This window comes from Argiope bruennichi, chromosome 4 (genome assembly GCF_947563725.1).
Source record: "Argiope bruennichi chromosome 4, qqArgBrue1.1, whole genome shotgun sequence".
Lineage (NCBI taxonomy): Eukaryota > Metazoa > Arthropoda > Arachnida > Araneae > Araneidae > Argiope > Argiope bruennichi.
The window spans coordinates 115,176,788-115,191,147 of record NC_079154.1 but is presented as its reverse complement, the minus strand read 5'-3'; the positions used below and the strand labels follow the sequence as shown (position 1 = coordinate 115,191,147).

General features: G+C 29.5%; 1 protein-coding gene across 1 annotated transcript in view; it reads right to left on the bottom strand.

The window, feature by feature from the left end:
* LOC129965370 (uncharacterized) overlaps nucleotides 1-13,518 on the bottom strand; it is a 28,978-nt gene extending 15,460 nt beyond the window's left edge. The window contains exons 1-7 of the mRNA XM_056079202.1: nucleotides 13,259-13,518; nucleotides 11,618-11,689; nucleotides 8,731-8,794; nucleotides 7,589-7,734; nucleotides 3,939-4,101; nucleotides 2,437-2,579; nucleotides 905-1,040 (exon numbers count right to left, since the gene is read on the bottom strand). Coding sequence (XP_055935177.1) covers nucleotides 905-1,040; nucleotides 2,437-2,579; nucleotides 3,939-4,101; nucleotides 7,589-7,734; nucleotides 8,731-8,794; nucleotides 11,618-11,689; nucleotides 13,259-13,274 — 740 coding nt within the window. The 5' untranslated portion in view covers nucleotides 13,275-13,518. The remainder of the gene's footprint in view (nucleotides 1-904; nucleotides 1,041-2,436; nucleotides 2,580-3,938; nucleotides 4,102-7,588; nucleotides 7,735-8,730; nucleotides 8,795-11,617; nucleotides 11,690-13,258) is intronic.
* Nucleotides 13,519-14,360: the final 842 nt, after the last annotated feature.

Sequence of the window (14,360 nt, the reverse complement as noted above, 5' to 3'; positions counted from 1 at the left end):
AAACATCTCAGATATTCTGTGGATTAATAGGTGAATCAGTAAGAGTACATTTTAGAAACGAAATGTATAATCGAATTCTGATTCCATTTATCAGATTATGAAAAGAAAACAGCAAGGATTGAAAATACTATCAAAGTACCATAGCATCATAGTACTATCATAGTATATCAAGTATCATTTCATGCTATAGGTTAGTGTTAGGTATTGAAGTTGTTACAATTAATTATAATTATTTAATTTTATCATTTTTAGTTTATTCTTTGAATGGCAACATTGTATTACTTTTTACTGTATGGCAACGTTGTTTGAATCCTATAAAATGATGTGTTCTTTTTTTCAATGTGTAATAAAGCATCGTCAGAATAGGACGAAAATCACAAGATATTGCGGTTATTTTAATTCATTTAATCTAACTCAAAACAACGATTTAGTTTATAGGATGATGGTATCAAAGGATATATGAAGCATTACCTAACAGTTAGAATTTACTATAAATATATTATTCTCTATATCTGAAAGTTTTCTTTAAGTATCAAAAATAGATGTAAAGTTTGTTTATCCTTTATTTCACTTATTCTACGAACCATTGTTAGTTTCATTACAAATGAGGATAAAGATGCCGGGCTTATAAAATAGTCTATTCAAATGAGCATATATTTAATGAGTTTCTCTTTTATTATAATAAGAAATATTCAAAATCATTCTATAATTGCCAGTTTTGGGGGTCTTATACTATTCAAACAATCTTCATCTCTTACATTTTATGCTATTATTGCATAGTATAAAATGACAGTGACCAACTTGCATTACTTTAATCAAAATGCAAAATTTATCATCTGACCATTACGAGTCTAATAAATTTTGATAAATAATAAATTGGTAAATTCTTTGAAAATGTTTATACCTGTCAGCCAGACCTCCTTTGCGGATTTCCTCGATGACCATTCTTGAGCCTGAAGAACCGAGAACTAATCCAAGATCTGCATCTGGGCAGTCGATTTCCAATTTAGTCCTCTCCCCCAATCTTATCTGGGAGTTTTCTGAAAACCCAAATCCGTGTTCATTAAATCATATTTTGCCCAATGGAGTTCGATGAGAATTTTATACTATACATTTAACGAGCAGGAATAAAATTTCAATTTTATCTTTTTGATAATCATTTTACTTCCATTAGGATCAGTTTATACTGGTTCATCAAAAACTAAAGTAGAAGTTGTAAAACAATCACAGAAAGTGAGCGATATAATCGTAATTATCAATTAAAATATTAGCTTTTAATGTTATAGAAAATCCTCGATATGTTTCTGTATATGTGTTATGGTAACCATGATTAATCCAGTGATTATGTATATTAAACGGCGATTATTCACAATCACGATTAAAATTATTGGCGATTACGAATAATCACGATTAAAATTATTGTGATTGTGAATAATTACCGCTAATTATGCATAACAGCGATTAAAATTATTGGCGATTATGAATAATCACCGCTAATTATGCATAATAACGATTAAAATTATTGGCGATTATGAATAATCACCACTAATTATACATAATTATGATTAGAATTATTGGTGATTACAAATAATCACAGCTAATTACACATAATCACCGGTTTATTACATTTACCATAACTTAATGCATGGTAAGTTTTTCAATAGATGTCAGGATTACCGTTTTTCTCAACTTCTTCCGATATAGTTGGAATTTCCAGTCAAACTGAAATGTGATTCGAAATATGAAGTGTTCACGATCAGTTTTTGTACACAGTTCCTTATTACACGTCCTCAAAGTATTATTTCAATGGCATAGAAACTATTAAACATAGACAACTCATTCAATTCACGTGCTGAGGACTTATACGAATTCAGTATTTGTTAAAAAATATTCTACTAAAAAAAGAGGTTCGTTATACAATGTGCTTAAGGCTCAAATGAATCATAAATCTGTCAACAGATTCCAGTGAATGGAGGCTTCATATATATCCGAAATATATTTTGCTTAAGAAAATCTAAAATCGGTTTATCATTTTGTTGTAAGATAGATTAGCAACAAATTCTGACAAGGATTTTCAGAAATACTTTTCTTATGAAAAGAGCCAAAACATGAAATTAGAGAATAGATTCAGTTTAGGGGGTCTATGAATTTGCAAATGGTGTTCAGTTAGTTGCCATTCTCAGAAAATTTAGGAATCAAATATTAATGCAATTATCTAGGAAACAGAACGAGTTCTTGCATATTAATGCAAATATGGATATGTTTATGAGTTTTCCAGTGACAGACAGCGACTTCCGATAATTCTGTATGATTCCTATAAGGAAAAATTTTCGATTAAATTATAACTTATTCTTAATGTCCATATATTAAACTGCTTTTTTTTAAATATGTTTGCAGCTCAAAATTAACAAGGAGTAATAAAATGACTTAACTTACCTACGAGTGCGATTTTATATTCTATGGTAAATGTTGCTTCACTTTTCGCCTGCAAAATATCGGCTACATGAGATAATGAAAGTGCTCCTAAATCCTGTTCATCGATTTGCAAAAGCCGATCTCCAGCCTTCAATCTCCCGTCTCTGTAACGTGTATACGAAAGTGAATTAAATCTTCCAGAATGAATAATTTATTTAGAACTTCATTTAAAAAGCAATAATTCTAAAATGGACAATGGCAATCTAGATATCTTTATATTAGGCACAGTCTGGGCCTGCAAAGGTAAACTTCATAATTTCAGCCAAATTGAGTGACAAACTGATGACTTGATATTAAGGAATGCCTATGTGAATTAAGTCATTCCATTCATACTTCTACTGGTCATTGGCTACAACATTTGCACCAGACTGTAAACTTGGAATTGGTTGTAGACTCATCTTGGATAGAGGCAGTTTTAAATTTTGGCCGGTGCCAAGCGTAAGCTGCACTTCACAAAATAGTTATCGTACCATTCTAATGCAGATATACACTGATATAAATTCATGAAATTTAATCAATACATATCCATAAAAATCAATAAACTATACGCTTTATATACATGGTAAATGGTATTTAAGTAATTTGCAAAGAGAATTCAGAAAGCAAATATTACAAACGAAGTCATTTTTGGAAGAAAAAAAAAATAAATAAAATCTAGAGGGCGAAAGTTAAAAACATTTTTCACATTCAGTAATTTAGATTGTGGCATTTTTAACGACGCCAAACTAAAAATTCAGCAGTCACATCGTCGAAATGAATGCTATCAACTGAATAATATCCAAGAATTCCGTATGTCCAAATGCTATATCATAAACAAAAAGTGTATGTAACGTTTAGTTTAAATGTTTTAGGCCAATTACACCATAATACATCGGTTTCATGTATTTCAATCATAGCTATATGATTAGAAGCTAGTATGCTAATCTACAAAATTCCACACTTAATTAAAGCTAAGAAGTGTCTTATGGTGCAAATGTATTATACAGGATATTCTGCATATTAGCCTCTAATTAGATGACTGTCATGCAAGAAGCTAAACCTATCAGATCAACCATTGCAACATAGCACTTCGTTTTGAAGTTGTATGAAGCCTTAAGGGGATCAACTTTACAATTTTGAGGACAAGGAGAACGCCTTAGGAGTCAGTATCACATTCTTTTATCTCCCATATTTCCCCAATTCGAGAACCCACGATGTTTGATCCACGACGTCTAGTTCAGTGTACACTAAATTTTTCTACTCATTTTTCTTTGCATTTTAATTTTTTGGCACTTGGGTCTAAAACATCTATATTCATCAAAATATTAAAGTCTAATATTTATTTTATTACTTCGTTTTTACATTGTTTAAAAGAAAGCTAAACGAAGTTTTAATTTCCATGTCGAAACAGTACAGCAATTTTTTGAATCTAAACATTTTATATATTGATAAAACATGCTATATATTGATGAAAAATTGTTTACCTGTCTGCAGGTCCTCCTTCCTTAATATTGCTAATGATAGGGTATCCTGGGCTTGCAGGATGCCTGAATCCATACTTTCTCAACACGAAACCGTAAGATTCAGATTCTTTCTTAAGCTTCAAGTAGATACGCTCCATACGATACACTCCACATTTCCCCAAACCTAAAGGATAATAGTAAATGTTACACAAAAATCCTATATAAGGTTTGTGTTTGTTTTCGCTCTACTAATACTTAACCTACGATGATGTATAAAGTATAAGTAGATTAGACTTATTGACCGATTTCTAACATAGCATATTGTTACAAAATATTTCTTCTATTACAAATACCGTCAATTAATCGTAGCACATTTAATCACTAGTCATTAGTTCAGCAACTTGCTTGCTGTCTAATCCTCCAGTTTCTTTTACTCGTCGGCGACTCCGACCACTCTAACACACACTCAACTTTTTCTGAAAACAACACGACTCCCGAGTGCCTGTCTTTTATAGTTCTGGGAGGCGGGGCTAGATTCTTCCAGACCAATCAGGGCGTACCTGGCTGTACCTCGGGTCTTACTAGATGGATCGGGAAACTTCCCGAACTTTCTGGTATTATCCATTTAGTCGCCAAACTCGCCAAATTCAACGCCAAGTCGCCAAATGGTCGCAAGGCTCTCAGGTCATTGACGTGGCAGCCGCTCAGCACAGATCTTACAATGGTCTTTCTTAAGGTGATACTAGCCGTGATGGGAAGCAAATTACAAGTTTGTAACAATGTTAAAATCGTTGTTTAAAATTTAAAAGAATTTAAACATAGACATTGTGTTGATAGTCTAATGCAACGGTTTCCGCCCGGTGCTAAATGGAGAGGGTCCAGAAGCACATTTAAAAAAATCTTGTCAACTTTTCTTAAAATTTGATCATTTTAAGAGATAAATGAACTATACATGTATATCAAAATGCAATTTTTAGTATCTTAACTTTTCAAAAACAACAACAAAAATATGGGGAAATCTCCAGACTCTCCTTTTGCATGATGGTATTCCATCTCCTTGGTAGGTTCGCCCTTTCAAGTTGAAGGTGGGAAAGGGTCTGCGGATAGTTCAGTTTCTAACTCATAGTCAACAGTCTTTTACGGATTCGAAGCCATTGTGTGAACTTAAAAATACAAGGTGCGCTTTCTCGATGCTATTTAGTCAAGCGCTTTCAAATTAACAAGAACTGCAACTAAAGAGATGTAAAGTGGTAGTAATGCAATTTATTTTTTATTAATAATATTAGTTAATGAGTAATTCTATTTTCATAGGCTATTTTTTCCTTGTCATTTGCTTAAATGCCATAGCCATCATAGGTACGAACCTCTTTCGCGATTTTTTTTCTTTTCTAAAAGCTAACATAAATCGTAAATTGAATAATCTTTCCAACAGATACAAATATTTTGTTGAATAAATTATAAAATGGCTAAAAATCGAAATTTGGATTCTGGCTTCAGCCATTATATAGAAATAGGCGTGGTAACTTGTAAATGTATTCACTTACTTCATTAAAGTTGTCCTTCCTGTTTTATGTACAATATTTCTGCGCATATTTAAATTCATCTACCGAACAAAAGACAACCATGGAGTGAAGAGCAAAAGTTAATGTAGCAAAGTATCGTAGGTCTTATTTTTTAATAAAACATGGCAACGGTGGTCGACAAATTGTTAAAAATGTTAAATCGACAAAATCCCACTTAAATAAGCTGCAAAGTTTAGTTCAAATAATGATACTTTTATTTGTTTAAAAAAATAAAATTATAAAATGATGTAAAAGTAATGAACAGGTGATAATTGTGTGTGGCCAAAGCTGATTTTGTATGAATGCCACAGAACTGAACATGTGCACTCAATAGCGAAAATATTTAGAACATTGATTTTTTTTTCATAGTCAATTTTGCGCGGTTGCTTTTGATTGCAATTTTTACGGCTACCTAAAATAAAATACCCCGACATGCGCTGAAAAGTTTCTTCACATCTTAAAAATAAAATAAAAAATATTCAGTGGTATTATTCTGGTTGTGCTATTTTTCTGTGACTTCTACTAATTAAAATTTAGTTTTCTTCATAGCCATTATTATTCGTTTACAAGAAATGAGCGAGCGAAGAAATTATCGATTTTTTAATTTTACTTCAAAGATCGATAACATTACGTAAAAGATAATATAAAACATTTACATACCATAACATAGATAATATAAGTTATTGTTAAAATTTTTATTATATTTCACTTGGATGTGAAGACTAAATACAGGTAAAATATATATGGAATTATTAAGAATGTTTATAAAAACTAAAAATAGCATCAGTTAAAAAAAGCTTTGGAAAAATTGACCAAACTTGCTAAGCACTCTTTATATTAAAAATATATTTATTTAACGGAAAGTGGCTTTCGCTTTTAATGAAATTAGTTCACAATATCCTGAAATTTTATGATAAAATCAAATACCAAATTTTATCCTTCGAGGTCCTTGCATTTCAATTATGTTCACATCACACGAACAGACAAATTCTGTTTAATGATTTCGTGTTAAGCTAGATAAAATTTTGCAATTTTAGCGGAAAAGTTGCACCAGGAATTTTGTGTTCGATTCTTTTATAAATTATCGTGTTGGCAAACAGCCAACATCAGAAAGTTTACTATTACTCAAAATCATCAACTAGAATTTTTGGATTAAAATATAATATTAATACCGAACACTGAATTTGATTTTTTTCCAACGTTTAAAATAATTTATCAGTTTTGGATGAAATATTATTAACTGCTGTTGTTTTCAATATTGATCCAAAGTTAAATGATATTGATTTGAAATCTTAATAGGTACTTGGTACATTTCACAGGAAACAAATTTAAATATAAAACATACTTTTGCATGCTTCCTAGAAAATTACCCGTTTTCTTAAGCTTCTGACTATAGCTTGCAGAGCATCTTAAATTCTTACAACTAAAATAATACTCCAAGCACTTTAGAATTCCATCGGATTGTTTATTCTTTCAACATAATATCTTACAAGCATTGCCAGATTCCAGAAGGTTTACAATTGATCAGCTATTATACAAATAACCGAAATATTAACAAAATATGCTTATCAGAGAAAAATCGTTTGCTTTTACTTTTTAATAATATTTTAACAAAATAAAAATGGTAGCAGTTATAAAATGTCTGAAAAGGAATCGTCTACTAAATGTCTATTAACAGATTTAGATTATGATATTTACCGAACACATACCAATCCCTATTTTCTAATAAGAAGGAAATTATTCCCGCGCAAATTTTCCAAACTTTAATTTTAACCCAAATATTTTCATACTACATATATGGTTGCAAACTTCGGTGAATTTGACCTTTGGTTTGGAATAACAATGAAATAAGCTATCCAAAAATTAACAATAATATTTGCTGATAATAAATTACTAACAAGATTAGATTGTAAGGTTCTTAAAATGAGACACTTCAGTAATTTTTTTCAAAAATATTTTTGGTGTCTACAGAAATCGGCAGATATGGTAAGGTGTGTTCGTTTGTATATCTTACAAGAATCTTGATTTGTAGCAGGTTTTAGATGGACTATAAAAAGGAGAAGCTTAGTTTGTATCTATTGATAATTAGCAATAACACTGCCCACTCACATGCCTCTCGGATCTGGTACTCCAGCTCGAGCTCGATCTTGGTTTCTGCCTCTCTGAGGAGTTGTTTGAAGTCCCTTCGGCTCATCCCACTTGCGTCTTGGCCGCAAACGGAAACGATCGCATCTTTTTCAGACACACAGTGACTCCTGAAAAACAGCCGTTCCACTTTATTATGACATTTGAGCGTTGTTTATTCTTACACCGTTAAATCTGAAAATACTAGAGAACTATTGCCATAAAGCTAAACACAAAAATTTATAAAGCAAAAAAAATTTATTGTGACAGGGATTCTGTGCTATGTATTTTTTAAGAAATCATCTATGTATCAAAAACAATACTTGAATACATTCCGAATTTTTCTAAAATTTTGCTTGCTTAGCAATTGACTGATATTGATAATAAATATCACATTTTAAAAAATAGTTTTAAAATTATCCGAAATTTTATATTTCAGAGAAATAGACTGATTCATCAATTAGAATTTAAATAATGAGACAGTAAAAACTTGAAAATTGATATAAACACTTTCTGAATAAAAATATAAAAAATCATGTTCTCTAAAGTATATTGCAGTATAAAAACTCCTCAGAAAAAATAAATTTTTACTAAAGCAAAAAAAGGAAATCTCTAATTTATAAAAGTAATTTTTGGCAGGTAGGGCAGATGTTGTCTTATTCATTTTAAAAATAGCTTATTAGATTATATATTTTTTGGTTTCAGAAAGAAATGAAACTCTAAACAATTGTGCTGGAAAAAATTGAACCTTTCAACAATCTTAATTTCATGCATGAAAAAATTCATTTGATTGAAAAAAAAAAATCAATGATACATATACCTGCCCTTCTTGATACGGCGGGAAAATTTTATTTCATATTTCAATACAATAAATGTTAATTACTAATATAAATATTAAATAAAAAATAAATTATATATGTATATAAAAAGAAGTAGATACTTAAAATGTATTTATATTCTTATCGTATTAGTCAAATAAAATTGTTATAAAACAAATCACTGCGAAGTGATTTTATTTTTCAGATAGTTAATTATTTTCACCAAACATGCTTTTCCAAAATAAGCGAAATACCCATCTTTGGGCCAATATGATGTTTATTCATTAACATGTAAACAAAGTGTTTTACCTGTATGCGACGCTTCCTTTCTTGATAGCTTTAATAACAGGCCTTGATCCGGTTTTCACACCATCTTTTCCAGAATAGAATAAAAATTTTAGGGAAAACATTTGTAATGATATTAAGAGTTATTGTCTGACGACAAGATATTTCATAAAAATCAAAAGTTCAAATTTCGTTTTTATTTGATTAAATATTTTCTATGGTTTGATTTAGTTTAAATTATTATTTTGGAGCAACATGAGAACTTTTGATTTAATAACCATCTTTCTCTTACAAAAGATTAATATTTGATGGAGTCTAACCGATGTAATCTTGAACAAGATACTTTGCACGGTCATCCTATAGCTTCGCTAGCATCGGAAGCGGGAACCTAATAGCGTCACTAGTTAATTAAATTTAAGGATTCTAAGAATAACAAGAACAGCACAAAGAATAATTGAAAGCATCATTCCCAATAGTTTTGCTACTAGAGACTGAGGCTTTTCTTAAAAAGAAATTTGAAGGAATAAATACACTGAGAGGGTTCAACTAATTATTCATTTGGATAGGGAAAGATTTGGGAATTCTTATAAAAAAAACAGCGGTACTTTTCAATGATGCAAAAGTCATTCTGTTGGCGCCAAACATTTCGAAATGTAGACATCAAATTCACAAATGCAATATTCCTTATAATCTTTGTGATCGTAATATTTCTGATTAACCTATTTATCGGAAATCGGATTATTGAACACTCGCATCGAATAATCACGGGAAATCCAGAAAAGAACAATAAATCACAACGAATTCCATTAGAATGGCGAGATATTAAAATGAAAAGTCTGAAATAAAGGCAAACGATTCAAAAAGCTCGAGCAGATGTTTAATTTTTTTTTATTTTCTTATCTGATAAAATCAATAAACAGACGATTCTAATTAGAATAACACAATTGGATAAGATTGCAAAAGGATAAATATCTGTTCATAGTACATTTTATAAATAACATTGAATGTTTCATTAGCAATAATACTTTTAACTATAAAAAGTAATTTAATTAAATTCTTTATGTATGTTTATTGTCGATTATTTTTAATTTTCATTTCTTACAAAACTGCTTTAGTAGATATACAATTCAACAAGCAAAAATTGTATACGGATCAGTATTAGGGTTATTAAGGTCTTTCGTTTTTGGTGATAAACTCGGAGGACCACTAAATTAGGATTCAATCGTTGATTTTTAACATATGAAGTGAGTTTCATAAAATAAGAAGAGCCCTCTCTCCTCCTTTTTTTAAGGTTGAGTGAATTATTAAAATTTGTTGAAATTAACATTTCATGTTTGAAAACATTTTTGCTTAAAGATAATTAAATCTTCGTCTGATAAATATTTAAAAAGATTGGGGCAATAAAGCGTGCTAAAAATCAAGTTTCCCCTAAAATCGCCATTTTTGCTTCGTATGGAAGATACTTTACTGAAACAAATACTTTGAAGCAGCTAAAGCAAATTAACTTGACAGATTATTGAAAGAAATATTTAATTCTGCGACTTCATCTAATATTTACAATAAAGTTTTTGCTCTATTCATTAAATATATCTCCTATGATCGTTAATATGATTGTCATTGCAAAATATTTCATTTTCTGCAATTACAATAAAGCAGGTTTATTAATATTGTGGGCTAGTATTGCTGCTTACAAAATGTGTAAAGCCGGCAAAAATAAATTTTATCAACAAATATAAACAGATATACAACACGAGATACATTGCTTATAAAATGGTTTGAATGGACAAATTAAAATTGTACTTATTGTAAGTAATGTAACTATAAATATTGAAAAATGTGATCTGTTTAGTCTCATTTAAAAAGGAAAATATACCCCAATTCTTATTAATTTTTTTAGAGAATATATATCAGTACACTATCCAACCAATACCATCGGAAAATAATGAAAAAAAATATCTTTTAACATACATTCTCTTCAAAACAAAGGTAATTGAAAATAAAGCAAACTTTTAAAATTCATTTGCTTTTAATGATTCTAAAAAATAATTGCACAATACAGTTTTTACAGTAAATATTTTAATTACCATTAATTTTTATGCCAAAATGCATTTTTCTTCTGTATTTTACGGACTGCAAAATATTGAAAACTTGCATATTTTTGACTATTTTACAAATAATTCGCTAATATTTCAATAGTTTTATTATTGGAGCTAAATAATTATAAAACGAGTATACAAATGAACCATTAAAGAGTAATGAGATTCATTTTTAGAAAACAGAATTCTTCAAAACAATTGCTTCTTTTTAATTAATAGGAAAGAAAAAATTTTAGCAGAATGCACAAAGAAATTTAAGTTTTGCTTGCGTTTGTATTAATTGTCTATTGAACTTCGTTTATAATCTACATCCTTTTAGTAGTCCATAGCACTATAGTATGGGGGTTGTTCTACGCATATCTTTAATTTGTTCCAAGATGTAACCAAAAAGATGCAAAATAGAATGACAAATTTCAATGAAATGAAAATAGAAGATTTAAATAGCTAGGTATTTGGGGCCATCAAATGCACTGCAATGGCTCTGAACGTGATTTAGAATGTTTGGCATGAAACAGACTACAGCATGGATGTTGTCCATGTGTCCGAGAGATGCCACATACATTAACATACATTCTCTTCAAAACAAAGGTAATTGAAAATAAAGTAAACTTTAATTCATTTGCTTTTAATGATTCTGAAAAATAATTGCACAATATTATATATAATATTGGGTAATTATAAAAATAAATAAATAAGCTTCTTTCTGTATTTCTTTCAACATTTGTTTTCCAATCACTGTTTATAAGAAATAATAGCCATTTATCATCAGTGCAGTATCAAAAAGTATTGCTTTCGAACAGCAATTGAATAATTACCCTTCAAAACTATTCCTAGGGAGGTTGAACCATCCTTGTGGAGATCGACTCGGGAAACTTGTTTACGAATCACTGAAATCAAAATATGAAAGTTTTTTTATAGGTTCATTTGTAATTAAAATAAGTTGTATCTTTCATTCAATTTTTAATATCCTACTATGCAAACTTCTTGGATTTACAAAATAATTCTTTATGATTATAAGGTATTTCATAAAAATCAACATATTTAGAAAATAAATTTTGATACATATAAAGTCGTTGTTTCATGACATCCTTGAAAGAAATAAAAATTTTTCAGCTATACGCAAATAGTTATCAGAAAAAATATTTTTTGAACTGAAATCGGGGCTTTTTATGCTCGAAGTTTCCGTAAGGGCGAAATAACATACACTACAATTGAATTTTAGTTTTATTCTCATAGCAAAGAAGATTATTTTAATAATTTCTTATTTAAACAAGATCTATCCCATAATTCTTTTATACAATGTTTCATCATTTTTACAAATATTCAAAATTTCCACACATTAGAACCGATTCAATCCCCGTTTAATATGAATAATTGTTTTATTGCCGATTCCCAATACGACAGAAAGAATTTGCTGCGACTTTGAAGTTACAGTGTAAGAAAATGAATCATTAAATTAAATTGAAAGTAAATTCAACTAAAAATGATAATTTTAAAAAATCTTAAATATTGATAATTTTACTCATTGATTGCTTAAGGATAAAAAAGAATCTGAAAGCATATTGTATAATTAGCTTCCGTATCTCCCATAGAATTCTATGAAGCACTAATTCAGGACAAATAAATACAATAAAATTCACTATAAATGTCTTCAAATTTTAACAATTGAAAAATTCTTATATAAAAAACTGTTTTGTAAAAGTATGAATATGAAGAATCTGAAAGCATATTGTACAGTTAGTTTTCGTATCTCCCATAGAATTCTACGAGGCACTAATTCAGGACAACAACTTAACAAATCCAATAAAATTCACTATAAAAGTCTTCAAATTTTAACAATTAAAAAATTCTTATATAAAGAACTGTTTTGTAAAAGTATGAATATGAAGAATCTGAAAGCATATTGTACAGTTAGTTTTCGTATCTCCCATAGAATTCTACGAGGCACTAATTCAGGACAACAACTTAATAAATCCAATAAAATTCACTATAAAAGTCTTCAAATTTTAACAATTAAAAAATTCTTTAGTAAAGAACTATTTTGTAAAAGTATGAATATGAAGAAACAGTTAAAATCTAAAAACGCACAGAAAATTCGAGTATTTTTTACACATTGAAATGACACATGAACAGTATTTTATAATATGACAAACGAGAAAAGTGCCCGGTAATTCTCTAAAAAAACTCAAGAAAGGGTGTAAAGAAGTCACGATGTGAAGCTCCTCTAGACCGATCGAACTCTTTAGCGAATTCGCACTTTTAGCACTTAAAATGCTTACCACTCAGTCTACAGGAATACAAAATCTTTGATTACGATTTCCTTTTTTAAAAAAAAACTTGGCAATTACCTTCATTTCAGCAAAAAAAAAAAAAAAAAAAAAAAATATTGAAATATGACAATATAAAAAAATTAACATTTAACAACCATAAAATTTTAAAACTTGATAATTACATACCATAGTGGAGCTGCATGTCTAGTTTCTTCAGAGTTCTATAAAAACCGCTCACAAAATATTTAAATAAATAACACTTTAATATATAATAAATAAATAAGTAAGTAGTAAAACAGTATTTTCCAGAAAATAAATTAGTTTATAAATAAGTAAAATTTTCAAACAAGTCAGAGTCCAAACTGGCAACTTTTCACATTTCTCGATGGAAACACGCGTCATTAAAAACTGCAAAGCTAGAATGCCGTTTCACACAAGACGGGGATGTTGCCACAATCCGAAAAAGTAACTTCATTAATCATCGTTTATGAAATGAATCACTGTTGTCAATTTAACTGAAACCTATGAAGTGAAATGCTACTTTTAATGCATACTCCAACATGGTTTTAGTTTGAAAAACCAAAGTAATGTTTCTATTTTTTGATGGAAACATTATAATTTATTTCTATGCAAACATTATAATTTAATTCTAAACTGCAGTTGGAAGATATGTTAGCCAGGTCATCTATTTCCAAGTATTCATTCACCATGCAAGTGTGAAAACATTTAACACCATATTTTATAGCATTTGGTTCATATGGATGGATCTATGATACAGTCGAACCTCGATTATCACTAATCTCTGTTCTTGAAACCAATACGCATTTATTATGAAACCGAAGGCCTTAGAATTGCATTGTCATTCGTTTACGGAACTTCTTAGATAGAGTTAAGATAACAATTCACTGATCGCAGGTGCAATCAAATCTACAATATTCCTTGCTCTGGTCCCTAAAGAAATACTCAACCACTATGCCACCGAAACCCTATAAACGCACTAAGTGCCATGCAGTTATGAGTTTTTTTTAGATAGGACACAAAGCACATTGATGTAATCAGGTCATCAATAATCTAGAAATTTTTGTGTTTTGTGAGCAAAAGGTTTTAGAATAACGTAGTTGATAAACCCTTGATTTATCTTTTTTCTAAATATTTAATAATGCATTTAGGTGCATTATCTCTTGCTTTGTCTAAATGGAACATTAATGTTTTATGCTTAAACAGATGACATTTCTTTCTTAAATATGGAACTAAACGACAAGCACCGCATCTTTAAAATTCAAAATCT